Source organism: Salmo salar, chromosome 27 (assembly GCF_965601325.2).
Source record: "Salmo salar chromosome 27, fSalSal1, whole genome shotgun sequence".
Classification (NCBI taxonomy): Eukaryota; Metazoa; Chordata; class Actinopteri; order Salmoniformes; family Salmonidae; genus Salmo; species Salmo salar.
Window position 1 is genome coordinate 4,772,241 of NC_138317.1, and position 27,705 is coordinate 4,799,945.

A 27,705-nucleotide genomic window follows, 5' to 3' on the forward strand; every position below is an offset into this window, starting at 1 on the left:
TCCGGGGAGTCAAACAAACCTTCCTTGTTTCCCTGTTGTATAGTAGTAGAGCATCCTATTTGTTTTAGCAGCATCTTAAAATATACTCCTGTGACCAGTTTGAAATGCACAATGATTGAATGTTATCAGTTAGGCCTATAAGTTTCATGTTTTTGATAAACAACCCTGAGTGGATCCTTAGCTCTCTTGTGAACCACTCTTCCTGCTGAGTTGCACAGTGTATATTCTGTGGTATACTTTCACCTCATCACCTGAGTGTGACTATCACCTGATATGAAAGGAAATTCTAAAGGTGATATTCAGTCAGTTGGCACCAGTTGCTGTGCGATGACATACCTGGGCTTTGTTTAAATATTTGAATAACAGAGGAATTCAGGGACACCTAGATACTGTAAATCAGAAACCTCTCTCTTTTCCCTCCTTCCGCCCATCCCACCACCTGCTCCCTCATCAACCACTTACATTAGTATACCTCTCATTCCAAACATTCACACCTTTCAGAGGATGACCGAAGACCGGTTGAACTCCATTTTTCCCCCTCCTCCTTTCGCCCCCAACCCAATTCTGACAGTATAAAATCCCATGTCTATGACCCAGGCTTTACCAGTTGATTTAGCTAAATAAGACGTTTGAAAAGGATTCTTTTTGCGATCAAATCTCAACTCATCACTTCTGTCAAGATGAACAAAATCATTTTTGGAGTCCTTGCAGTTGTTGCATCTTTTATGCTAGGTGAGTCTAATCAATCATCAATGCCACTCGCTCACAAACAAAACTGAGGATGCAATTTGCTTGGACAATATTGTATTTAAATTGTTATCATGACAGGGTGAATTTAGCTACAGGTATGTTCCTGCAACAGTTCTCATCCATAGGTTTTATGATACGTGTCCGTTCTATTCAGTGTAAAGCATAGTTTACTTTATTAGAGGCACTTTGTGTTTATTTTTGGCATCGGGTTGTCGTTTCATTTGTAAAGTTTTTGAGTTTGTAGTCTAGTTATGTAGCAATGTCCAGCATCTCCTGGCTAGTGATTTTTTAAAGCATGTAGCAATGCTAATAGAAACTGTAAGCATTAGCAGCTAGCGGTGCATTCAACAGCAGGGAAGTGGGTGTAGACGGTAGACAGCACTTTCCCTATGCTTTTGAATACACTGCTAAGTGATTGTTAATTAACTAATTGGTCATAGAAATCGCTACAGAAACTTTATAGAGACCTACTCTGTAGGAGTTAACATTTGGCCAAGGGTCTTCCTTCACAATCCTACAGAGAATGATGTAGTAGACAGCAGTGATGATCGTGAATTACAATTCTGTATGATTCATGTAATGTCTATGATGTAATGACATGCCATTTCAGTGAATCTGAATGATTATGTATGATAAAGGCCACATACCTGTACTGCTGTGGTAGTGTATAGCACACCAAACAAGGGTGGGGTCCAAAGGGCTCAGAAGTCTATGACCACACATCAAATCATCTGAGGTGTTCAGTCATGAAACTCAACCTTACACATAGATGCCCACCTGTTTATTCTGTACTGGCAGATGTATTTACAACCTCCTATGTGTCTAACAGAAACAAACAATTAACATTTCATCATTGTCATGTTTACTCTCTCACTCAGTGTGTTGTGTGTGTGAAGCCATGTGATCTGATTGTCTAACCCCACCCAACGCTGTGTGTTTCAGCGGAGTCGCTGACATGTAACAAATGTGATGTGGGCCTGGTGGGCGTTTGCCTAAATGCTGCTGATCAGGTCTGCACAACCAACACAAGTCGCTGCTTCACTGGAAGAGCTAGTAAGTACTCAACTCCTCCTCAAACCCCAACCCACCCCCATCCCCTCTCATTCAGCTCACCTGAATGACATGCTTGGTAGAAACTCCCCATCCCCCTACACCAGGGATGGGCAACTGGGTGCCACAAAAAATCTGAACTCATAATGAGGGGCCACATTGGCTCACAGGTCTCCATTCCCACACAAGCAGTCAATTGATTTGTGCAGTTCAACAACTTAACTCTCTCAACTAAATGCATTATATCAGTAGCCAGAGCTACTAAGGGAGATTTGGTTGCACCCCCATCACATTATTTATTTAAAAAAAATACATTTTAGCACCCAGACAAAAGAAAGTATCAATTTAGTGGCGGTACATTCTTCTGGGTGCATTGCAGTTTGTGAATGATTTGTTATTTTTGAGCGATTGTTTTTACTGACTCGAGAGTCATGATTCGTTTTTTCTGAGTGACTCGTTCATTTTAGTCGTTTGGGGGGCTGAAGTTATATTGTGCTTATCATCCTCACAGCAGTCAAGCAATGCATTCCGCCAAGAGTCGTTCACAATCTAGTCCGGTTACGGCCACAAATAGACCTTGTTTGAAGTGTATCACGAAATAATCTTATTTGTATGCCTAGCGATCAACAAATGCAATTTTTTTAAACACTTTTACAGGTCTCAGTAACAAATGAAAGCTCCAATAAGCCCACTATGGATGTGTGAACGAGAGGCTTATAGAATCATGCCTCTTTTTAGATTTTTCCATTCATTTTTGCCGGTGGGGTTCCTGCGTGCCCCCTATGGTGAACGAGATGTGAACAACAGACCTGTAGAATCATGAATCCTACGTGCTACTAACTCAAATTAACTAAATGAGTCAAAGATCAGAGTCAGTAAAAATAACTGAAAATCCCATTACTAGATCTTAACTAGAGCTAACTAGATCTTAACTAGAGCTAACTAGATAGTGGCTACAAGTAAACTGATATTTACGGTTCGGAGCTGCAGAGCAAGAATGTCACGTTGCCAGCCACAACGAAAGGTAAGGCAAGGCCATAATGTAAATTGAAAGCTTATGCACATATTATGTCAATTGAAATTTCTTCCTCTCCTTAAACTTCCATCATTGGGAATAGCCCCTAATTTACCAATTTAAAAATTGTTAGTTGACATGGTTAATTGAGTGACTGACAACAGTAAGTTGAGACCCCAACTGGAAATTGATCTGCGAGCCTACAAAAGGGGTGCCAATTTCGCCAGTTGCCCATCCCTGCCCGACACACACACACAGAATCAGGTTCATTATCATTCTAACCCTCATATCTTCTCTCTCTCCCTAGCCTTCCCCTCCCTCACTACTTTCCTAGGCTTCAACACCCAAGGCTGTCTGGAGAGTGCTATGTGCAACAACACCACCAACGCCACCCTCCTGGGTGCCACCTACACCACTGTCAGGACCTGCTGCGACACCAACAAGTGTAACCCAGTCACAATCAGCGGCGCAACCTCTGCCAAGCTCTCTGTCACCGCAGCCTTCGGCGCCGCCCTGGTGGCCTCCGTGTGGGGCAGCATGCTGTACTAGAACAACTAGAAGACACATTCTGATTCTGATTCCCAAGAACCAGAAGACCGCCCCTACATCGAAATAAAGACCAATCCTAGTCTGTTTATACATGATGAAATTACTGTTGTTTTCTTAAACCGGTTTGACAACAGTTTGTTTCATTCACACTGCATGTTTAAACCAGATTGACTTGTTTTTCTCATGTTTTGATGCTATGCTGTCACATCATCCCCTCTCAAGTTCTTTTCCTCCTATCAGAATAATGCACTGAGTACCCATAATCAAGGGCTTTTTAGTTATCAGCTCAAAGTTTGCAAAGAGAAGCACGTCTGAGAATGCATTAAAGACACTCACTTTGTTTTCACACAGTTTCTGTTCCTGAATGTTAAGATACTTATTGTTGTGGAAGTCGATCAGTGTATTGTTGAAGCTGTAACATTGAATTCTTAAACCTTACATAGGCGTTTATTTGATTTATCCTTAAGTTACTACAATCATGTGTGGTGCATGTATTATGGAATTAAAATAAAGAAAATCCTAGAAAGGTATCTTTCGTTTTTTGCTGTTTTGAATTATCAAAAGTTTTGTAATATTATTATTTTTTTTTAATCACTCACATTGGTGCAATTTTCACGTGTACATTTTCCCAACTCTGAGCATAAAAATCTAAACAGATCATCGAAATGAATCATGTTTCAAAACTCTAAGTACATTTACAATTGACTGAGTACAACAAACAAACACACAAAGTCAGTTGTTCACTCCACCAGATCATTTTCAATTTGCAAGTGGGTCTAAAAGGACGGCAGGTAGTGGGCGGCAGGTAGCCTAACGGAAAGGTTGCTGGTTCGAATCCCAGAGCCGACTAGGTGTAAAATCCATCGATGTGCCCTTGAGCAATTCACTTAACCCTTATTGCTTCTGTAAGTGGCTCTGGATAAGAGTATTGTATTTATTAGGGATCTCCACTAGTTGCTGCCAAGGCAGCAGCTACTCTTCCTGGGGTCCAAACAAATTAAGGCAGTTACACAAAAACAAACAGTACATCATATAACATTACACCACCACATATCTACATTACAAAATGTATAGCACAACAATATTACAGTGTATGTGCTAGCGTATGCGTGTTTCTTCACAGTCCGCGTTGCACGAGTTACTTGATGTGGATTAGAGTCGGGGGGGGGGGGGGGTCTACTAAACTATATGGAATTGCTTTAAGGTCATACCAAGGATCATTCAGCTAGTTGATTTTGAATTTGAAGACCTCTTGAATTATCAAAAATGCTATTAGCCCAGTAGTTCCCAAACATTTTGGGGTACTGTAGATGCAGGCATCGTCAACCCTGTAAAATAAATATAAAAAGCTAATTATTTCAATGTATGCTCACTCAGCTGTGCCTCACAAGTAATACAACAGATCTATTACTGGTGTGATCACATCGCCTACCTCAAATTTTGAAATATAATTTAAAACAATGGCCTGAAAAGCAAAGCATTAGCAGGGCAATTCAAGCAAAGCCAATATGAGGAGATAATGTATTGCGCCTAAAGTTTACTGCACAAACCTCATTGCTACAGTACTGTTTTTAATTGGTTAATGTTGCATAGTTGTACGTTTTTATGTCATGTTAAAAAAAAAAAGCAGAGTGGTAGATCTCGGCTTGTATTTTGCCTCAAAGTGATCTTGGCGTCAGAGAGGATGGCTGCCATTTTATGGGCTCTTAACCAAATGTGCTATTTTGTTTGTTATTTCACATTGTTTGTAACTTATTTTGTACATAATGTTGCTGCTACCGTCTCTTATGACCGAAAAGAGCTTCTGGACATCAGATCAGCGATTACTCACATTGAACTGGACACATTTTCTTTTTCTTTAATGAGTCAGACAAGAGGGATTTACTCCAGGCACCCGAACAGGCCCTCATCCCCGTCATTCGCAGAGTAAGAGACATAGGTATCTGGCGACGAGTGGCTAATCTGCCTTCGCCATCGGTATTATTGGCCAATGTTCAGTCGCTGGATAATAAAGTGCACGAACTACAAGCACGTATATCCTACCAACGGGACATTAAAAACTGTAATATCTAATGTATAATTGAGTCGTGGCTGAACGACGACATGAATAACATACAACTGGCGGGTTATACACTCTATCGACAGGATAGAACAGCAGCCTCTGGTAAGACAAGAGGTGGCGGTCTATTTATATTTGTAAATAGCTGGTGCACGATATCTAAGGAAGTCTCGAGGTTTTGCTCGCCTGAGGTAGAGTATCTCATAAGCTGTAGACCAAACTATCTACCTAGAGAGTTAATCTATATTCTTCGTAGATGTCTATTTACCACCACAAACCGATGCTGGCACTAAGACCGCACTCAATGAGCTGTATACGGCCGTAAGCAAACAGGAAAACGTTCATCCAGAGGCGGCGCTCCTAGTGGCCGGGGACATTAATGCACGGAAACTTAAATCAGTTTTACCTAATTTCTAACAGCATGTTAAATGTGCAACCAGAAAAAAATATATTTATATAAAAAAAAAAAAACTCTAGATCACCTTTACTCCACACACAGAGATGCGTACAAAGGTCTCCCTCGCCCTCCATTTGGCAAATCTGACCATATCCTTCTGATTCCTGCTCAAATTAAAGCAGGAAGCACCAGTGACTCAGTCAGTAAAAAAGTGGTCAGATGAAGCAGATGCTAAGCTACAGACTGGAATATGTTCCGTGATTCTTCCGATGGCATTGAGGAGTACACCACATCAGTCACTGGCTTCATCAATAAGTGCATCGATGACGTCGTCGCCACAGTGACTGTAAGTACATACCCCAACCAGATGTCATGGATTATAGGCAACAACCGCACTGAGCTGCCGCTTTCAAAGAGCAGGACTCTAACCCGAAAGCTGATAAGAAATCCTGCTATGCCCGACAAACCATGAACCAGGCAAAGCGTCAATACAGTACTAAGATCGAATCGTACTACACCGGCTCCAACTCTCGTCGGATGTGGCAGGGCTTGCAAACTATTACAGACTACAAAGCAAAGCACAGCCGAGAGCTGCCCAGTGATACAAGCCTACCAGACAAGCTAAATTACTTCTACACTCGCTTCGGAGTAAGTAACACTGAAACATGCATGAGAGCATCAGCTGTTCCGGACAACTGTGATCACGCTCTCCGCAGCCGATGTGAGTAAGACCTTTAAACAGGTCAACATTCACAAGGCCACAGGGCCAGACAGATTACCAGAACGTGTACTCCGAGCATGCACTGACCAACTGGCAAGTATCTTCACTGACATTTTGAACCTCTCCCTGTCGGAGTCTGTAATACCAACATGTTTCAAGCAGACCACCATAGTCCCTGTGCCCAAGAACACTAAGGTAACCTGCCTAGATGACTACCGACCCGTAGCACTCACTCCCGTAGCCATGAAGTGCTTTGAAAGGCTGGTCATGGCTCACATCAACACCATTATCCCAGAAACCCTAGACCCACTCCAATTTGCATACCGCCCCAACAGATCCACAGATGATGCAATCTCTATTGCACTCCATACTGCCCTTTCACACCTGGACAAAAGGAACACCCATGCGAGTATGCTATTCATTGACGACATCTCAGCGTTGAACACCATAGTGCCCTCAAAGCTCACCACTAAACTAAAGACCCTGGGACGAAACACCGTGTATGCCCTCATTAACATCGACGGGGCTGTATTGGAGCAGGTTGAGAGCTTCAAGTTCCTTGGCGTCCACATCACCAACAAACTAACATGGTCCAAGCTCACCAAGACAGTCGTGAGGAGGGCACGACAAAACCTAATCCCCCTCAGGAGACTGAAAATATTTGGCATAGGTCCTCAGAGCCTCAAAAGGTTCTACAGCTGCACCATCGAGATCATCCTGACGGGTTGCATCACCTCCCGGTATGACAACTGCTTGGCCTCCGACCGCAAGGCACTGCAGAGGGTAGTGCGTATGGCCCAGTACATCACTGGTGTCAAGCTTCCTGCCATCCAGGACATCTATACCAGGCGGTGTCAGAAGAAGGCCCTAAACATTTCCAAAGACTCCAGCCACCCTAGTCAGACTGTTCTCTCTGCTACCGCACGGCAAGTGGTACCGGAGCGCCAAGTCTAGGTACAAGAGGCTTCTAAATAGCTTATACCCCCAAGCCATAAGACTCCTGAACATTTAATCAAATGCTACCCAGACTATTTGTATTGCCCCCCCCCCCCCCCTCCTCATTTACGCTGCTGCTACTCTGTTATTATCATCTAGTCACATAACTACCTACATGTACATCAGTGGAGGCTGCTGAGGGGAGGACCGCTCATAATTATGGCTGGAATGGAGTCAATGGAATCAACCACATGGAAACCACGTGTTTATTCCAGATATAATTATGACCAATCCTCCCCTCAGCAGCCTCCACTGATGTACATATTACCTTAACTAACCGGTGCCCCCGCACATTGACTCTGTACCAGTACCCCTTATATATAGCCTCGTTATTGATATTTTACTGCGGCTCTTTAATTATTTGTTACTTTAATTAAAACATAATTGTAGTTATTTTTCTTAAAACTGTATTGTTGGTTAAGGGCTTGTAAGTAAGCATTTCACAGTAAGGTCTACACCTGTTGTATTCGGCCATGTGACAAATAAAATTTGATTTGACTCAGAAAAGGTTGGAGACCACTGTTCTAGAGTTTTCCCTGGTAACACTATCAATGTTTCCCTTTACTGTGGCAATTGTGACCGAATCAACATAATATTAGCCACTTTCAACGCAACATACCGAAACAAAAACGAACTATGCAAACAAGTTATTCTGTTGTAGGTAGAACGCATCAGAGTAGGATTCTATTGCATTGACACACTGCTCAGCCCTTACTCTACACAGACCAGTGCGGCATAAACAATCAGAGCTGCAGTAGGCCTATGTAAATATACCATTGCCATATATGGATTTGTGCCATTTACTTTGAGCTGGACTGTGTTTACAGCATGAGCGGTCGTGAATAGATGCTCTTGTTTTGAAATCAAAGTGAAAGCTGCATGTAGCCACGTGTGCACATGTTGTTCATATCCTTTGCTAGTTAGTGAGTTATTAGCCCAGTTATAGATAATTTGTAGTCAGCAATAGGGGATTGATTTACTCCTACAAGATCACAAAACTTGTACATTTCTAGACATCTTTGAAAAGCGAGTCAGTCTTCAGTGCATCAGCTGCTGTCTTATCAATCACGTTTCTGGGAGGATAACAGCAGCAGGCACTCTAGCGCAGAGCAAAGGATCACGTGCACTTGACGCAAACAGAGAATCAACCATTGAGCAAATGGTGGGCAGAGGCCAGGTAGACAGAGCAATGCGTAAGCACCGAAACTAAAGTAAAAAAGTAGGCCATGCAGTGCCTTCGGAAAGTATTCAGATCCCTTGACTTTTTCCACATTTTGTTACATTACAGCCTTATTCTAAAATTGGTTAAATAAAAAAAATCCTCAGCAATCTACACACAATACCCCATAATGACAAAGCGAAAACAGTTTGACATTTTTGCAAATGTATTAAAAATAAAAAACAAATACTTTACTTACATAAGTATTCAGACCGTTTGCTCTGAGACTCGAAATTGAGCTCAGGTGCGTCCTGTTTCTATTGAGCGACCTTGAAATGTTTCTACAACTTGATTGGTGTCCACCTGTGGTAAATTCAATTGATTGGACATGATTTGGAAAAGCATAAACCTGTCTATATAAGCTCCCACAGTTGACAGTGCATGTCAGAACAAAAACCAAGCCATTAGGTTGAAGGAATTGTCTGTAGAGCGCCGAGACGACAGGATTTTGTCAAGGTACAGATCTGGGGATGGGTACAGAAAAATGTCTGCAGCATTGAATGTCCCCAAGAACACAGTGGCCTCCATCATTCTTAAATGGAAGATGTTTGGAACCATCCTAAAGCTGGCCGCCTGGCCAAACTGAGCAATCGGGGGAGAAAGGCCTTGGTCAGGGAGGTGACCAAGAACCTGATGGTCACTCTGACAGAGCTCTAGAGTTTCTCTGTGGAGTTGGGAGAACCTTCCAGAAGGACAACCATCTCTGCAGCACTCTGGCCATTCTACCATTAAGGCCTGATTGGTAGACGGAAGCCACTCTTCAGTAAAAGGCCCATTTCAGCCCGATTTGAGTTTGCCAAAAGGCACCTAAAGATTCTCAGACCATGAAAAACAAGATTCTCTGGTCTGATGAAACCAAGATTTAAAACTCTTTGGCCTGAAAGCCAAGCACCACATCTGGAGAAAACCTGGCACCATGGTGGTGGCAGCATGTGGGGAGGTTTTTCAGTGCCAGGGTCTGGGAGACTCGGCAGGATCGAGGCAAAGATGAACAGAGCAAAGTACATAGAACCTTGATGGAAACCTGCTCCAGAGTGCTCAGGACCTTAGACTGGGGGCGACGGTTCACCTTTCAACAGGACAACAAGCCTAAGCACACAGCCAAGACAACGCAGGAGTGGCTTCGGGACAAGTCTCTGAATGTACTTGAGTTAACCAGAAACGGGTGTGTTGAAAACTCGATCTGGAAGAATAGGACAATACAAGCGCTTATTTCAGAGAACGCTCGGTAAGTCACGCCTCAGTGGGTAGAGCTAGGCATGTTGGACTGGGACACGTTTTAATATGATATAAAGCCTCTTATTTTAAGAGTCCGCCATGGTTCTGTTTAGCCTAGTTATGCTAATATATTTGCAGGTAATAAGTCAAATATATTTGAGTAGTAAACATGGAAACAACGAATCCTAGGCAGTTCGCAATAGAACATAAATGATTTACTAGGCTACCTAAATTATTGGGATCATCTGGTTACCACAAGGCTTTGGGATACATTTGGCTCCTTGACAAAACAGACCATGTAATGCTTTTCCCATGAAGGTCTGTGTAAATAATGCGTTTATATTAGACAGGTTGATAGCAGTGAATGTCATCTATTCATTTACTCTGATCATATTTGTAAGTAGAAGCCATATCAGCCAGGGAAACTAATTGTTCTCACTTTGATAGAATATTCAGATTTGTTTGCCTGACTGTGGGGCTCTTTACCAGAAATAGTAGGATTTTCTTGTGATCACAACATAACTACTTATTTTGCTCAAATAAAGATATAATTAATTGGTTTTCTTTTAAAAGATGGGCCTGGCTGAGAATAGAACATTCCGTTTTCTTCCTGAGTGTGGCGCTGTTTACTGCAATTTTTTGGATTCTCTTGCGACCAGAACAAAACTAGTTATTTTACCCAACTAGAGATTGAAATAAAAGGTAGTAATCGACGCTGGTATGTTTCCCTGTTTACTACTCAAAGATATTTTACTTAAGTAAACGATGAAATTAACTGCAATACACTGGTCTCAAATATATGAGCATAACTAGGCTACACAGAACAATGGCGGACCCACTGTAAAATAGGTTTTTATTTATTAAAACGTGTCCCAGTCCAACATGCCTAGCTCTGCCCACTGGGGCGTGGATTACAGAGCGCTCTCTGAAATCATCGCTTGTATCAAATATGTTTAATAAGTTAACCTCATTATTCTTTGCTCGTATCGTCGTATTCCACCCGATCGAGTTCTCATCACACCAGAAACAGGGTATGCTGTCATTTGACTTTACAACGTTTTTTTTAGCTTCATTACTGGGCTCCCGAGTGGTGCCTCGGTGCAAGAGGCGTCCCTATAGTCCCTGGTTCGAATACAGGCTGTATCACATCCGGCCGTGATTGGGAGTCCCATAGGGCGGCCCTGCGTCGTCCGGGTTTGGCGGTCATTGTAAATAAGAATTTGGTTAAATACAATTACTCAAAATGACGGTGCCGAAGCGGACACGACTTTTCACAGTGAAAGAGGCTAATGTTTGTTGATGATTCGGAAACGCACTTTGAAAAGCGATGATGTCGAGGTGAGTGAAAAGTAAACAGCAGATATGTGTGATGCTGTCAAACTTGGGGAATAGCTCACAAATGAGCAAATCATGTCCTGATAACTTGGTTGGTAAAGGCGAGCACATCAGCGGTGGAGCTCGAATGATTGCTCTCTGTCTCAAGGAAATAGTTTGTGTTTAGCTGTATCTAGTTGGTTGTTTCTACCGGTGTAATTCATATGGAAACGACCCAAGCTGCTTGCTATAGCTAGTTAGGCTGTTGGGCAATAAAAGTGGGCTGCGCTCACGAAGCGTCAACCTCAGCTGGCACTTCCACTAGCTAGCCATACAGACATCCAGTTAACTGGCCACCGAAATGAAGCCAAGGCTAGAGTAAATCGTTTTTATCTGTTGGGCTTGGTGTAGTAGTTGCAGATATTCATAGGCTATACGTACATTGCCTCGTTTTCCTATTATGACAGCTTAGCTGTCGTTAGAGTAGTAGCCCGCGCAGTGGAGCTCATATGATGAGTTGGCTATGTGTTTACATGGCCAGCTAACAAGTTACTTGTTTTGTTCCGTTTCTACCTCCCAGCTTTATAACTAATCAGCTAACATTGGTGAACTCTGGATGGAGAGGGAAAGAGATGCGTATCACACAATAAGGAAACCCCTTATTAGGAAGAGTATCGTTGAGGAAGGAAGAGCGAAATGATGAGAGATTATGTTCCTGACCTACAATTGTATTTTTGTGCTCCTCTCATCGCCATATTTTACTCTGTTCCTCTTGGTCAGTGAAAGTGAGGGAAGTGATGTGGAGTCAGGACTCAGCAGCAAAAGGCAGGGAGGTAGGGGTTAGAGGTGGAGGGAGAGGGAGAGGGCGAAGCAGAGAGAGTATGAAGCAGAGGAGGAAGAGTGTGCTCTCCGCACACCCAAGAGGGGAGCCTACATTTCCATGGAAGGTGTCTGCCCCAAGTCCCACCATTCACCCTTGTACCACACAGCCTGGGCCTAAAGTGAAAGTGGCTGGGGTTTTGGAGTTGTTTAAAGTTGTAGAAATGTAATGGATTACAACAAGAAAATAGGTGGGGTTGACCATCTTGACCAATTTAGGAGCTATTACAATGTTGAACGTACAGGCAGAAAATAGTGGAAGTATGTGTTTTGGGGATGCTCAACATTGCCATTTTAAATGCATACATTGTGTGGGGGACCCTGCAAAGGCCCCTTCCCAGAAACCACAGGCGCTGGTCCCTGAAGGCATTGAAAATGCAGTTTGTCCATTCACTTTGTGATATGGCTACAGTGGCAGGAAGAGGGGAGCCAAGCCTGTGGCACCAGGGCGTGTGGACTGAGTTGGAACTCATTCTGAAAGCAGGTGAAGTTTGAAGGCGAGGCGCTGTGTGGTGTGCATCCGGAGTGGACGCAGGGCAAAGAGTGGGAGATGTGTGAAAACCTACTTTGGGTGCTCTACGTGTTTTGTGCCAATTTGCAGGATTGGGCAGTGCTTTTTGAAGTTCCATGACATTTAGGCAAACGTAAAGACTAAAGTGAGTGAAATATGAATTTGTCCTACACATTCTCTGAACAGTTGTTTTGTATCTAATACTTGTGTTCACTGAATTGTCAAAGTAGGCTACTATTTCTACATTGTCAGGCCTAGTCTGTACTAAATCTTGAGGTTACCTACATTTTGAAATGGTCGCGTTTATCTTTACATTGTTACAGAATAAAGAATCGTTCTCAATCAAATAGCCTACTTTGAGTTTTGAAATACTTTCTGAATATTGTCCTCTGGTCACGTTTTTGATATTCTTATTTATATGTAAATAATTAAGTATATTGTTACATTTTGAGTGAGTAATTTAAAATGTACTACAATTTAAATAGTCTTTTTGTTCTTTTGAGTGTTAATCATTGTTTGATAGTGTATTTACACATTGGAAAGCAATGTGTTATTCCTTGACACGAATCTGGTGTCATATAGAGGATGTGCTTTTTAACTTGTAATTGTCATTTGTTCTTTGTTTTTGAGCTGTCTGAAATGTGTGACAAAATGAGCTTTACTTCAATTCTCAGTCATCTACAGCAGCATTGTAGAATTCTATTGGGGTCTAAAGGGTTAAACTAACATCCAATAGAGGAGTGGATGTCAATTATAATAACAATCAATGCAGTACCTGTATGTTGGAATTGAATAATACAGAATAAGTTTTAAAAGAAAATAGATCTTCAAGCTCTGTCAAGTTGGTTGTTGATCATTTCTAGACAGCCATTTAATAAGTCTTGAAGTTGGTTTAAGCCAAATTAAGTCAACTGTAACAAGGCCACTAAGGAATATTCAGTGGTGTCTTGGTAAGCTACTCAAGTGCATATTTGGCCTTGTCTTTTAGGTTATTGTCTTGCTGAAAGGTGGATTTGTCTCCCAGTGTCTGTTGGAAAGCAGACTGAACAAGGATTTTCTGTGCTTAGCTCTATTCATCTGAAAAACTCCCCAGACCTTGCTGATGACAAGCATACCCATAACATGATGCAACCACACCATGCTTGAAAATATGAAGTGTAGTACTCAGTGATGTGTTGTTGGATTTGCCCCAAATATGCTGCTTTGTATTCAAGACAAAGTTAATTTCTTTGCCACATTTTTTGCAGTTTTACTTTAATGCTTTACTGCAAACAGGATGCTTTTTAAAAATTCTGTACAGGTGAACTTGTGGATACACTTTGTCTGTGACCAGTATGAACAGAAGTTCACGAACTAGCGTTAGCGCAATGACGAAGTCTATGGATATCTACCGCTAGATGTCCAGTCATTGCGCTAACGCTAGTTAGCACTGGCTAGTTAGCACTTCCTACATACTGGACACAGAGACATAAAAGATGTATCCACAAGTTAATCTGACTCTGGGGAAGTAGAGAAAGGGCGTCATTGCCAAAATCCTTAAATATCTCTTTACACTAACTGTTTAACTTCTTATGGATCAAATCCCGTTAATGGGATCGATTTGACAACATCCGGTGAAATGGCAGAGCGCCAAATTCAAATTCAATTATTAGAAATATTTAACTTTCATACAATCACAAGTGCAATACACCAAATTAAAGCTTTACTTTTGTTAATCCTGCCGCCGTGTCAGATTTCAAAAAGGCTTTACGGTGAAAGCAAACCATGCGATTATCTGAGGCTAGCATCTCATCAAACACAGACAATCATATTTCATCCCGCCAGGCACGACACAACTCAGAAATAACGATATAATTCATGCCTTACCTTTGACGAGCTTCTTCTGTTGGCACTCCAATGTGTCCCATAAACATCACAAATGGTCCTTTTGTTCAATTAATTCCGTCGTTATATATCCAAAATGTCAATTTATTTGGCACATTTGATCCAGAAAAACACCGGTTCCAACTCGCGCAACATGACTACAATATATCTAAGTTATCTGGAATCTTTCTCTAAACATTTCAAACAACTTTAGGTATTTTTTAACGTAAATAATCGATAAAATTTAAGACGGGATAAGTTGTTCAATACAGGACGAAAACAAAGTGGAGCGAGCTTTCAGGTCGCTCGCCGCTAACAAACAGTACACTTCACTTGACCCTAGTTCTGAACAGGGCTACTTCATCATTTCTCAAAGGAAAAACATCAACCAATTTCTAAAGACTGTTGACATCCAGTGGAAGCGATAGGAACTGCAAGCAAGTGCCTTTAGAAATCTAGATTCCCATTGAAATCCCATTGAAAAGAGTGACTGACCCCCCCCCCCCCCAAAGAAAATTCCTGGATGGTTTGTCCTCGGGGTTTCGCCTGCCAAATAAGTTCTGTTATACACAGACATCATTCAAACAGTTTTAGAAACTTCAGTGTTTTCTATCCAAATCGACTAATAATATGCATATCCTAGCTTCTGGGCCTGAGTAGCAGGCAGTTTACTTTGGGCACACTTTTCATCCGGACGTGAAAATACCACCCCCTAGCCCAAAGAAGTTAAGAGAGATCAGGGTCCAGAGTAATGCAGAGGTCCTTTACAGTTTTATTTTGAGACTACAATCCTCAAGATTACTTGTCAGATCCAACAGAAGATCTCTTGGGACCTAGAACTAGCATTTTTGCTTTATCAAGGTTTAAAAGTAAAAAAATCTGCCGCCATCCACTTATGTCTGAAACACAGGCTTCCAGGGAGGGCAATTTTGGGGCTTCACTATGTTTCATCGAAATGTACAGCTGTGTATCGTCCACATAGCAGTGAAAGTTTATTATGTTTCTGAATGACATCACCAAGAGGTAAAAATATATAGTGAAAACTAGGTCCTAAAACGGAACCTTGAGGAACGCAAGTTTACAGTTGATTTGTCAGCGGACAAACCATCCACAGAGAAATTGATATCTTTCCGACAGATAAGATCTAAACCCGGCCAGAACTTGTCCGTGTAGACCAATTTGGGTTTCCAATCTCTCCAACAATGTGGTGATCGACGGTATCAAAAGCAGCACTAAGGTCTAGGAGCAAGGGGACAGCTGCAGAGCCTTGGTCTGACGCCATTAAAAGGTAATTTACCACCTTCACGAGTGCAGTCTCAGTGCTATGGTGGGGTCTAAAACCAGACTGAAGCGTTTCGAATGCATTGTTAGTCTTCAGGAAGGCAAAGAATTGCTGCGCAACAGCCTTTTCCAGAAATTGAGAAGAGTGGAAGATTTGATATAGGGCGATCCTTTAAAAAAATATTTATTTTCTGGGTCAAGGTTTGCCACTTTTAGTGAGTTTGGTACACATCCGGTGGATAGGAAGGCACTTATGTTCAATATAGGAGGGCCAAGTACAGGAAGCAGCTCTTTCAGTAGTTTAGTTGGCATAGGGTTCAGTATGCAGCGTGAAGGTTTAGAGGGCATGACTATGTTCATCAATGTGTCACGAGATATAGTATTAAAAAACTTGTCTCCCATGATCCTAGGTCCTGGCAGCGTTGTGCAGACTCAGGACAACTGAGCTTTGGAGAAATACCCAGATTTAAAGAGGAGTCCGTAATTTGCTTTCTAATGATCAAGGTCTTTGTCAAAGCAGTTCATGAATTTATCACTGCTGAAGTGAAAGCCATCCTCTTGGGGAATGCTGCTTTTTAGTAGTTATTTTTTTTGACAGTGTCAACATTTTGGATTGTTCTTATTCTCCTCAATTAAGTTGGAAAAATAGGATGATCGAGCAGCAGTGAGGGCTCTTCGATACTGCCTTTCCAAGCTAATCGGAAGACTTCCAGTTTGGTGTAGCACCATTTCCGTTCCAATTTTCTGGAAGCTTGCTTCAGGGCTCGGGTATTTTCTGTATTCCAGGGAGCTAGTTTCTTATGACAAATGTTTTGTTTTTAAGGGTGTGACTGCATTAATGTATTACGCAAGATTAAATTAAGTTCCTCAGTTAGGTGGTTAACAGATTGTTGTACTCTTGACGTCCTTGGGTAGGTGGAGGTAGTCTGGAAGGGCATCTAGGAATCTTTGGGTTGTCCGAGAACTTATAGCACAGCTTTTATGATCCTTGGTTGGGATCTGAGCAGATTATTTGTTGTGATTGCAAACGTAATAAAATGGTGGTCAGGATTATGAGGAAAAACATTAAGATCCACAATATTTATTCCACGGGACAAAACTAGGTCCAGAGTATGACTGTGGCAGTGAGTAGGTCCGGAGACATGTTGGACAAAACCCACTGAGTCGATGATGGCTCCGAAAGCCTTTTGTAGTGGGTCTGTGGACTTTTCCATGTGAATATTAGTCACCAAAAATGTGAATATTATCTGCCATGACTACAAGGTCCAATAGGAATTCAGGGAACTCAGTGAGGAACGCTGTATATGGCCCAGGAGGCCTGTAAACAATAGCTATAAAAAGTGATTGTAGGCAGCATAGATTTCAGGACTAGAAGCTCAAGACAAAAACGCAGTCTTTTTTTTGTAAATTGAAATTTGGTAGTAGTAGTAGTAGTAGTAAATGTTAGCAACACCTCCGCCTTTGCGGGATGCGCAGGAGGATATGGTCACTAGTGTAACCAGGAGGAAAGGCCTCATTTAACACAGTAAAGTCAGACTTGAGCCATGTTTCAGTCAGTTCAAATCACATCAAGATTATGATTAGTTAATTGACTAACTGCCTTGGAAGTGAGGGATCTAACATTAAGTAGCCCTATTTTGAGATATCAATCTCTTTCAATGACAGGAATGGAGGAGGTCTTTATTACAGTGAGATTGCTAAGGCGAACACCATGTTTAGTTTTGCCCAACCTAGGTCGATACACACACACGGTCTCAATGGGGATAGCTGAGCTGACTACACTGACTGTGCTAGTGGCAGACTCCACTAAGCTGAGAGGCTGGCTATCAGCCATAATGCCTGGCCTGCACCCTATCTCATAGTGGAACTAGAGGAGTTAGAGCCCTGTCTATGTTCATAGATAAGATGAGAGCACCCCTTCAGCTAGGATGGAGTCCGTCACTCCTCAGCAGGCCAGGTCCTGTTTGTTGGTGAGTCCCAGATAGAGGGCCAGTTATCTACAAATTCCATCTTTTGGGAGGGGAAGAAAACAGTTTAACCAGCGATTGAGTTGTGAGACTGCCTTAGAGCTAATTGGGATGGGGCCAGAGACAATTACACGACGCCAACATCTTTCTAGCTGATTTACACGCTGAGGCTGTGTTGTGCTTGGTGACCTGACTGATTCATCTTATCATTGGTGCCGACGTGGATAACAATATCCCTATGCTCACCAGCACGATCTTCAGATTAGCCTTAACGTCGGTAGCCCTGCCCCCTGGTTAAGTGTATGATCGCTGGATTACTTTTTAAGTCTAATACTGCGGGTAATGGAGTCGCCAATGATTAGGGTTTTCAATTTGTCAGAGCAAATGGTGGGAGGCTTCGGCGTCTCAGACCCCGTAACGAGTGGAGGGGAGACCAGAGAAGGCTTGGCCTCGATGCTTAATGGGGAGAACCGGTTGAAAGTTTGTCGGCTGAATGAGCGACACCGGTTGAGCATTCCTACAGCATTTCCTTCCAGAAGCCATGAGAATTATCCGGATGCGGGGACTGTGCGAGGGGATTTCTACTACCATCTGTACTCATTTGTGGCAAAGACGCCGTTTCCTTTCCTACACTTAAATGACCCTTGCCTAACGATTGCGTCTGAAGCTGGGCTTGCAGCACGGCTATCCTCGCCATAAGGCGATCGTTCTCCTGTATATTATGAGTACAGCGACTGCAATTAGAAGGCATAATGTTACTACTTAGCTTCGGCTGGTGGAGGTCCTGTAGAACCATGTCCAGATAAAGCGTCTGGGGTGAAAAAGTTAAATGGAAAAAAAATTGAAAACGGTATTTAAAAAGTAAAACCCTTAAAATTGGCAGGTAGCAAAGTAACGCTAGCAACAAAATGCACAGCAGCATGTAAACAAGTCCACCTGTGGGACCTATATAGGCAGGTGTGTGGCTTTCCAAATCATGTCCAATCAATTGAATTTACCACAGGTGGACTCCAATCAAGTTGTAGAAACATCTCAAGGGTGATCAATGGAAACAGGATGCACCCAAGCTCAATTTCGAGTCTCATAGCAAAGAGTCTGAATACTTACAGTACCAGTCAAAAGTTTGGACACACCTGCTCATTCAAGGGTTTTTCTTTGTAGAATAATATTGAAGACATCAAAACTATATAATAACACATGGAATCATGTAGTAACCAAAAAAGTGTTTTAAAAAAATCTAAATATATTTTAGATTCTTCAATGTAGCCACCATTTGCCTTGATGACAGCTTTGCACACTCTTGGCATTCTCTCAACCAGCTTCACCTGGAATGCTTTTCCAACAGTCTTGAAGGAGTTCCCACATATTCTGAGCACTTGTTGGCTGCTTTTCCTTCACTCTGCGGTCAAACTCATCCCAAACCATTTGTTGCGAAATAGGAAGCCGATTCTAGATTTAATTTTGGATCGGAGATGCTTGATGTGAGTCTGGAAGGAGAGTTTACAGTCTAACCAGACACCTAGGTATTTGTAGTCGTCCACATATTCTAGGTCAGAACCGTCCAGAGTAGTGATGCTAGCCTGCCGGGAGGGTGCGGGCAGTAATCTGTTGAAGAGCATGCACTTGGTTTTGCTAGCATTTAAACACAGCTACAGGCCACGGAAGGGGTGTTGTATGGCGTTGAAGCTCATTTGGAGGTTTGTTAGCACAGTGTCCAGAGAAGGGCCAGATGTATACAAAATGGTGTCGTCTGCGTAGAGGTGGATCAGAGAATCACCAGCAGCAAGAGCAACATCATTGATATATACAGAGAAAAGAGTCGGCCTGAGAATTGAACCCTGTGGCACCCCCATAGAGACTGCCAGAGGTCCGGACAACAGGCCCTCCGATTTGACACACTGGACTCTGAGAAGTAGTTGGTGAACCAGGCGAGGCAGTCATTTGAGAAGCCAAGGCTATTGAGTCTGCCGATAAGAATGCGGTGATTGACAGAGTCGAAAGCCTTGGCCAGGTCGACGAAGACTACTGCACAGTACTGTCTTTTATCGACAATACTGAATTTAACAACAATACTGAATGAACACTTATTTTAACTTAATATAATACATCAATAAAATCAATTTAGCCTCAAATAAATAATGAAACGTGTTCAATTTGGTTTAAATAATGCAAAAACAAAGTGTTGGAGAAGAAAGTAAAAGTGCAATATGTGCCATGTAAGAAAGCTAACGTTTAAGTTCCTTGCTCAGAACATGAGAACATATGAAAGCTGGTGGTTCCTTTTAACATGAGTCTTCAATATTCCCAGGTAAGAAGTTTTAGGTTGTAGTTATTAAAGGAATTATAGGACTATTTCTCTCTATACCATTTGTATTTCATATACCTTTGACTATTGGATGTTCTTATAGGCACTTTAGTATTGCCAGTGTAACAGTATAGCTTCCGTCCCTCTCCTCGCTCCTATCTGGGCTCGAACCAGGAACACAGACAACAGCCACCCTCGAAGCAGCGTTACCCATGTAGAGCAAGGGGAACAACTACTCCAAGTCTCAGAGCGAGTGACGTTTGAAACGCTATTAGCGCGCACCCCGCTAACTAGCTAGCCATTTCACATTGGTTACACCAGCCTAATCTCAGGAGTTGATAGGCTTGAAGTCATAAAGAGCGCAATGCTTGAAGCACAGCGAAGAGCTGCTGGCAAAACACACGAAAGTGCTGTTTGAATGAATGCTTATGAGCTTGCTGGTGCCTACCATCGCTCAGACTGCTCTATCAAATCATAGACTTAATTATAACACACAGAAATACGAGCCTTAGGTCATTAATATGGCCGAATCCGGAAACTATCATCTCGAAAACAAAAGTTCTCTTTCAGTAAATACGGAACCGTTCCGTATTTTATCTAACGGGTGACATCCATAAATCTAAATATTCCTGTTACATTGCACAGTCTTCAATGTTATGTCATAATTACGTAAAATTCTGGCAAATTAGTTCGCAACGAGCCAGGCGGCCCAAACTGTTGCATATACCCTGACTCTACGTGCAATGAACGCAAGAGAAGTGACAATTTCACCTGGTTAATATTGCCTGCTAACCTGGATTTCTTTTAGCTAAATATGCAGGTTTAAAAATATATACTTCTGTGTATTGATTTTTAAGAAAGGCATTGATGTTTATGGTTAGGTACAGTCATGCAACGATTGTGCTTTTTTCACAAATGCGCTTTTGTTAAATCATCTGCCATTTGGCGAAGTTGGCTGTCTTTGTTAGGAAGAAATAGTCTTCACAGTTCGCAACAAGCCAGGCTGCATATACCCTGACTCTGTTGCAAGAGAAGTGACACAATTTTCCTAGTTAACATAAATTCATGTTAGCAGGCAATATTAACTAAATATGTACTTGTGTATTGATTTTAAGAAAGGCATTGATGTTTATGGTTAGGTACACGTTGGCGCAACGAAAGTCCTTTTTCGAATGCGCATCGCATCGACTATATGGAACGCAGGACACACTAGATAAACTAGTGATATCATCAACCATGTGTAGTTAACTAGTGATTATGATTGATTGTTTTTTATAAGATAAGTTTAATGCTAGCTAGCAACTTACCTTGTCTTCTTACTGCATTCGCGTAACAGGCAGGCTCCTCGTGGACTGCAATGTAAGGCAGGTGGTTAGAGCGTTGGACTAGCTAACCGTAAGGTTGCAAGATTGAATCCCCGAGCTGACAAGATAAAAATGTTGTTCTGCCCCTGAACAAGGCAGTTAACCCACCGTTCCTAGGCCGTCATTGAAAATAAGAATGTGTTCTTAACTGACTTGCCTAGTTAAATAAAGGTGTAAAAAAAAAAAAACATTTGAAAGTGGATAATATTGTGTTAATTCGATCACAATTCCAACAGTAAAGGGAAACATTGATAGTGTTAACTAAGGAGAAAACTCTAGAAAGTTGAGTGAAGTTCAATCTCGTGCTCTGTGCGGGCTGATCTTCTTTTCTGCATTGCAGTCCCGGGGAGCTGCACGCCTGCCTGCAGTTTATAGGGAATATTGGCTATGACCACACTGGTCTGGAAAGGAGGCTGTTTGTTAATGCAATATTCACTCATAAATTATGCGACAGGGTTCTCTCAATTTCTTTTTTAGTTTTTCCTCGGGTTGAGACGTCTCATTGTTTGGATTTGAAAATCCAACCATTGTAATTAAAGGGGGCGGTGCTAGGGGGCTGAGTGTGGGTGTTTTGAGCACCGTTTGAGTGAGACAGAGGTGAGCCTACCAATAAAAGCCCAGCCCCCTTCGTTATCGACGCATTGTGCCGACAACATCAAAGAGCCATTCCAGACTGAGGTCAGGATGACTTTGAGAGTTAGGTGTTAGACTAATGATTAACTGCAATGGAAAAGTAATTGTTTGTCTGCTTTACTACAGATTGTTCAGGACTTCTCTATTTGAAACCCGGACTGCTTGGTGAACCTCACTGAACTGGATCGGGGTCTTCAAGGACCAAAAACTTTGCTTTGCCAGCTGAGACAAGCAGGCCCAAGATCTTCTCTTCAAAGTGCAGGTATAGTTTGAAAGAACCATGCTGGTGGTGCCAGATGCTCATTCATTTTTGCCTGAAACGATCAGGTTAATCACTAAACATTTCTCTCCAGATGCACAAGGTGACATCGCTTTAAGACTTCTGCCAGTGGTCCTCCCACACCAGTCTACAAGATTGTCAGGAAGACATTCTGTGACCCAGCTTCTAAGAGACCAGAAAGTCCTTCATTGACTTGCAGCCTGTACATTTAAATAGTGGATAGGCATAGGGGGATGGATGGGGAAATTAGATGATAGCTTTTGTAAGCCTTGAATGAACAGAACACCATTCCAATATCTGTTATGCAGAACCGCACACTCCAAGACATTGTGTAAATTAACCCATAGATACTGTAGGCAGGGCCCTGAGTATGGTACAGCCCATTACTCATATGTTAAATTGCCTACTTATAACCTGACAATGGCTGTATTTTCTTTATTTTTTTATCATTCTATAAACATTTTGGATGTGCTTGGTTGGTCACTTTTAACATACTTCCATGGTGTCTTAATTAAATACACTTTCATCTAAATGTAAAATGTTAGACTGTCGCATGGAATGTACGTCATGATTATCAGCCGAAAAGACGATTCCAACAGACTTTCTTAAATAGCTCTGCTTTTAAGATGCTGATAAGCTGTTGCGTACCGTTTTTGTTTGAACAATAGTAGGAGAAAAATAAGTTTCATCAACTGCACATGGACCAGGTTAGAAGAACCTCGTGGTTTCTGGCAATTACGCTGCGATGATTATGATGGAAAGCTGTGAGCTCCTGTTACTCAATACATGTATGTGTGTTCAAAGCACTTCATCACCGGTAAGTCGGTAACACTTGTTTGTATCTCACTAGCTATGTGTATTGCACAAAGCTTGCTAGTTAGCTTGTAGTAAGGACTAGTGAGCTGTATCCAAATAACAGCGATAATATTCTTCTGCATTTGGATATTTATGCAAACCTGTAGATTCCACGAAGTAGGTGTAGATAATGACATTAGCCAATTTGGTACGGTTGTCTCCCCAGCTGGTCTCCGGGAAGTTGAAAGGACATTAAAAACACCATTTCAAATTTTGCTACATAAGACCGAATTAAGCCAGTCGGTCACATATAGTCAAAAATGTACTTTTCTACCGTAAATTCCGGACTATAAGCCGCAACTTTTTTCCCAGGCTTTGATCCTCGTGGCTTAAACAATGACGCGGCTAATATATGGATTTTTCCCGCTTTCAATTTTTTTTTCTCAAAAAAAAAACATTCTGTGACGTGCTCAGTTTTTTGGGCGGCATGAAGCTTTCATTAGACCAATGAAATTGCCAAACGGGTTAAGGTCAAACAACTTTTTTGTTTACTGTTTAGATTAAATCGAGCGCTCTCAAACTTCCCATCATTCTGATTACGGTAGTCATTTTGTCACCCTCATCATGGCAAAGACACGGAGAAATGCATATGATGCAGCTTTCAAGTTGAAGGCGATTGATCTGACTGTTGGAAAAGGAAATAGAGCTGCTGCACGAGAGCTTGGTCTTAATGAGTCGATGATAAGACGTTGGAAACAGCAGCGTGAGGTATTGATTCAGTGCAAAAAGACAACTAAAGCTTACTGCAAATTTTTTATTTTTTGTTACAAGCCGTGTTTCGTTAAAGCCTATTTTATTTTTGTTACAAGCCGTGTTTCGTTAAAGCCTGTGTAAAGTTAATTTGTTTCAATGTACCGGTAGGCACCTGCGGCTTATAGACATGTGGCTTATTTATGTTCAGAATATATATATTTGTTTTTAATTCAGTGGGTGCGGCTTATATTCAGGTGCGCTTAATAGTCTGGAAATTACGGTAATTACCTAGACCGTTCAAAGGCAGGCAAAGACTGGAAGTAGTTACGTGACGCATCTAAGACTAGCGAATTAGATTGAGATTAACTTCTCTCACTAGCCAGCCAGATAACATAAGCTAACCATCAAAAAAAGCTAGGGGTAAACAAACAGTGACTTAAGTATAATGTGACAGCTTTACTGTCAGTGTTGGCAGGTCGGGTAACACATTAGCGTGGCAGAATTAGTATCATGTAAATCATTTGTTGTGACAGCCAAGTATGTTAATAACGACACATGAGCCTGCTGACCGTTTGAAATAACAAATTGTCAGGAGTTTGCTGAAGATGCCACCATAGTTAGGTTAATTACATGGGAGTAATGAGCACCCTACTGCTGTACCCTAATCGGGGTGTGGTCACGTTAAGTCACACTTCCATGTGTGTCTATGAGCCTCTGCCCCAAATTTAATGGAATATGTAGGTATCAAACAGGGATTGTGTTTATATTTTCGTAAATGGCTATATAGTATACAAAATAAATTGAGTGGCATTGTCAGTGTACCTCTGTTTTGCACAAGTCCTCATTCTAAAATCTAACGATTTCTATCTAACAGGTTGGGACCAACATGGTTGAGTACCTGCGCCAGGCGGAGGTGTCCAGACCCTTCCCATTTGTGTTGGCTCTTGGGGACTGCTCACAGGTGTTTAGTCATTAGTGGACAGGCATTTGAACAAGGTACAGTGCATTGCTTGGTGCATTGGATTTGTCCTATTATGTGTTTGATATCAACTTTCCCAGCATGGGAATTCCTACAGACCACGGTGTATCAGCTGCCAGGAACAGAATCCCCCACAGTAAAACTTTTTTTCCACTGAAATAGTGGATACGTGTGCTCTTGTATGTGGCGTGAGAAGTGACAGGAAGAAGCAGGTGACTACTTTGAAGTCAAAAGTTTGGACACATCTACTCATTCAAGGGTTTTATTTATTTTTACAATTTTCTACATTGTAGAATAATAGTGAAGACATCAAAACTAAGCCTTATTTGGCAAAAGACCAAGCCCATATTATGGCAAAAACAGCTCAAATAAGCAAAGAGAAACAACAGGGAATCATTACTTTAAGACATGGTCTGTCAATCTGGAAAATTTCAAGAACTTTGAAACTTTCTTTTAGTGTAGTTTTGAAACCATTAAGCGCTATGATGAAACTGGCTTTCATGAGGACCGCCACAAGAAAGATAGACCCAGAGTTACATCTGCTGCAGAAGATAAGTTCATTAGAGTTACCAGCCTCAGAGGAGACTGTGAATCAGGCTTTCGTGGTCGAAATGCTGCAAAGAAACCACAACTAAAGGACACCAATAAGAGACTTGCTTGGACCAAGAAACACGAGCAATGGACATTAGACTGGTGGAAATCTGTCCTTTTCATCTGTCCAAATTTGCGATTTTTGGTTCCAACCGCCGTGTCTTTGTGAGAAGCAAAGTAGGTGAATGGATTATCTCCGCATGTGGTTCCCACCGTGAAGCATGGAAGAGGAGGTGTGATGGTGTGGGGGTGCTTTGCTGGTGACAATGTCAGTGATTTATTTAGAATTCAAAGCACACTTAACCAGCATGGCTATCGCAGAATTCTGCAGCGATACGCCATCCCATCTGGTTTTGCGCTTAGTGGGACTATAATTTGTTTTTCAACAGGAAAATGACCCAACACACCTCCAGGCTGTGTAAGGGCTATTTGACCAAGAACGAAAGTGATGGAGGTGCTGCATCAGATGACCTGACCTCACCAATCACCAGACCTCAACCCAATTGAGATGCTATGGGATGAGTTACACCACAGAGTTAAGGAAAAGCAGCCAACAAGTGCTCAGCATATGTGGGAACTCCTTCATGACTGTTGGAAAAGCATTCCAGGTGAAGCTGGTTGAGAGAATGTCAAGAGTGTACAAAGCTGTCATCAAGACAAAGGGTGGCTACTTTGAAGAATCAAAAATAACAGTAACACTTTTTGGTTACTACATGATTCCATATGTGTGTTCCATAGTTTTGATGTCTTCGCTATTATTTTACAATGTATGTGTGGGATGGGACTGTTCCTTCTCACTCTGACCTGACCTCGGGCCGAATTCCTCGCTCCTCCCTAATCCACGACTGTCCTACCTTATCAGTGACTGAAACCAGACTGTTGCCTTTTGCCTCCCTCCTTAGGAGCCATGAGATTGAACAATACCATGTTTTGACAGAATGTAAACTTTCTGCACTCCCACTTGTCTCACTCAGTAACTTTCCATACAGCTAGTTGTTATCCACCCTCAATTGACCCCAACATATACATTCCTTATTAATGTACAGAAATCAATGAGTTCTAGTATGGTAACATGAATAAGTATATTTCAAGCTAGCATCCAACAGTCCCTCCTTTTTGAATAGTAACTCCACTGTTCAACATTATATAAACTTTTAAATTACTAATAAATGAAGAGAAAATAACATGATTAACATTCTCAGTTGATTGGTATGTTTACACCTCCGAGACGTACAGTTGAAGTTGGAAGTTCACATACACTTAGGTTGGAGTCATTAACTTGTTTTTCAATCACTTCACACATTTCTTGTTAACAAACTATAGTTTTGGCAAGTCGGTTAAGACATCTACTTTGTGCATGACAAGTCATTTTTCCAACAATTGTTTACAGACAGATTATTTCACTTACCACTGTATCACAATGCCAGTGGGTCAGAAGTTTACATACACTTAGTTGACTGGGCCTTTAAACCGCTTGGAAAATTGTCATGGCTTTAGAAGCTTCTGATAGGCTAATTTACATAATTTGAGTCAATTGGAGGTGTACCTGTGAATGTATTTCAAGGCCTACCTTGAAACTCAGTGCCTCTTTGCTTGACATCATGGGAAAATCAGAAAAAAAATTGTAAACCTCCACAAGTCTGGTTCATCCTTGGGAGCAATTTCCAAAGGCCTGAAGGTACCACGTTCATCTGTACAAACAATAGTACGCATGTATAAACACCATGGGACCATGCAGCCGTCATACCGCTCAGGAAGGAGACACGTTCTGTCTCCTAGAGATGAATGTACTTTGGTGCAAAAAGGGCAAATCAATCCCAGAACAGCAAAGGACCTTGTGAAGATGCTGGAGGAAATGGGTACAAAAGTATCTATACCCACAGTAAAATTAGTCCAATATCGACATAACCTGAAAGGCCGCTCAGCAAGGAAGAAGCCACGGCTCCAAAACCGCCATACAAAAGCCAGACTACGGTTTGCAACTGCACATGGGGACAAAGATTGTACTTTTTGGAGAAATGTCCTCTGGTCTGATGAAACAAAAATAGAACTGTTTGGCCATAATGACCATTGTTATGTTTGGAGGAAAAAGGGGAGGCTTGTAAGCCGAAGAACACCATCCCAACCGTGAAGCACGGTGGTGGCAGCATCATGTTGTGGGGGTGCTTTGCTGCAGGAGGGACTGGTGCACTTCACAAAAGAGATGGCATCATGAG

The 27,705-nt window shown here is 41.9% G+C and overlaps 1 protein-coding gene and 1 long non-coding RNA gene across 2 annotated transcripts; both read left to right on the top strand.

The window, feature by feature from the left end:
- Positions 1-504: 504 nt before the first annotated feature.
- On the top strand, positions 505-3,894 carry LOC106588215 (uncharacterized). The gene is made up of 3 exons (XM_014176988.3): positions 505-732; positions 1,693-1,803; positions 3,123-3,894. The coding sequence occupies exons 1-3, from the start codon at positions 681-683 to the stop codon at positions 3,362-3,364; spliced, it is 405 nt and encodes a 134-aa protein (XP_014032463.1). The 5' UTR covers positions 505-680; the 3' UTR covers positions 3,365-3,894.
- A 6,961-nt stretch (positions 3,895-10,855) lies between these two features.
- LOC106588216 (uncharacterized) lies at positions 10,856-22,843 on the top strand. The gene is made up of 3 exons (XR_001324609.3): positions 10,856-11,312; positions 22,218-22,353; positions 22,445-22,843. It is a non-coding gene; the product is annotated as an uncharacterized LOC106588216 (long non-coding RNA).
- Positions 22,844-27,705: the final 4,862 nt, after the last annotated feature.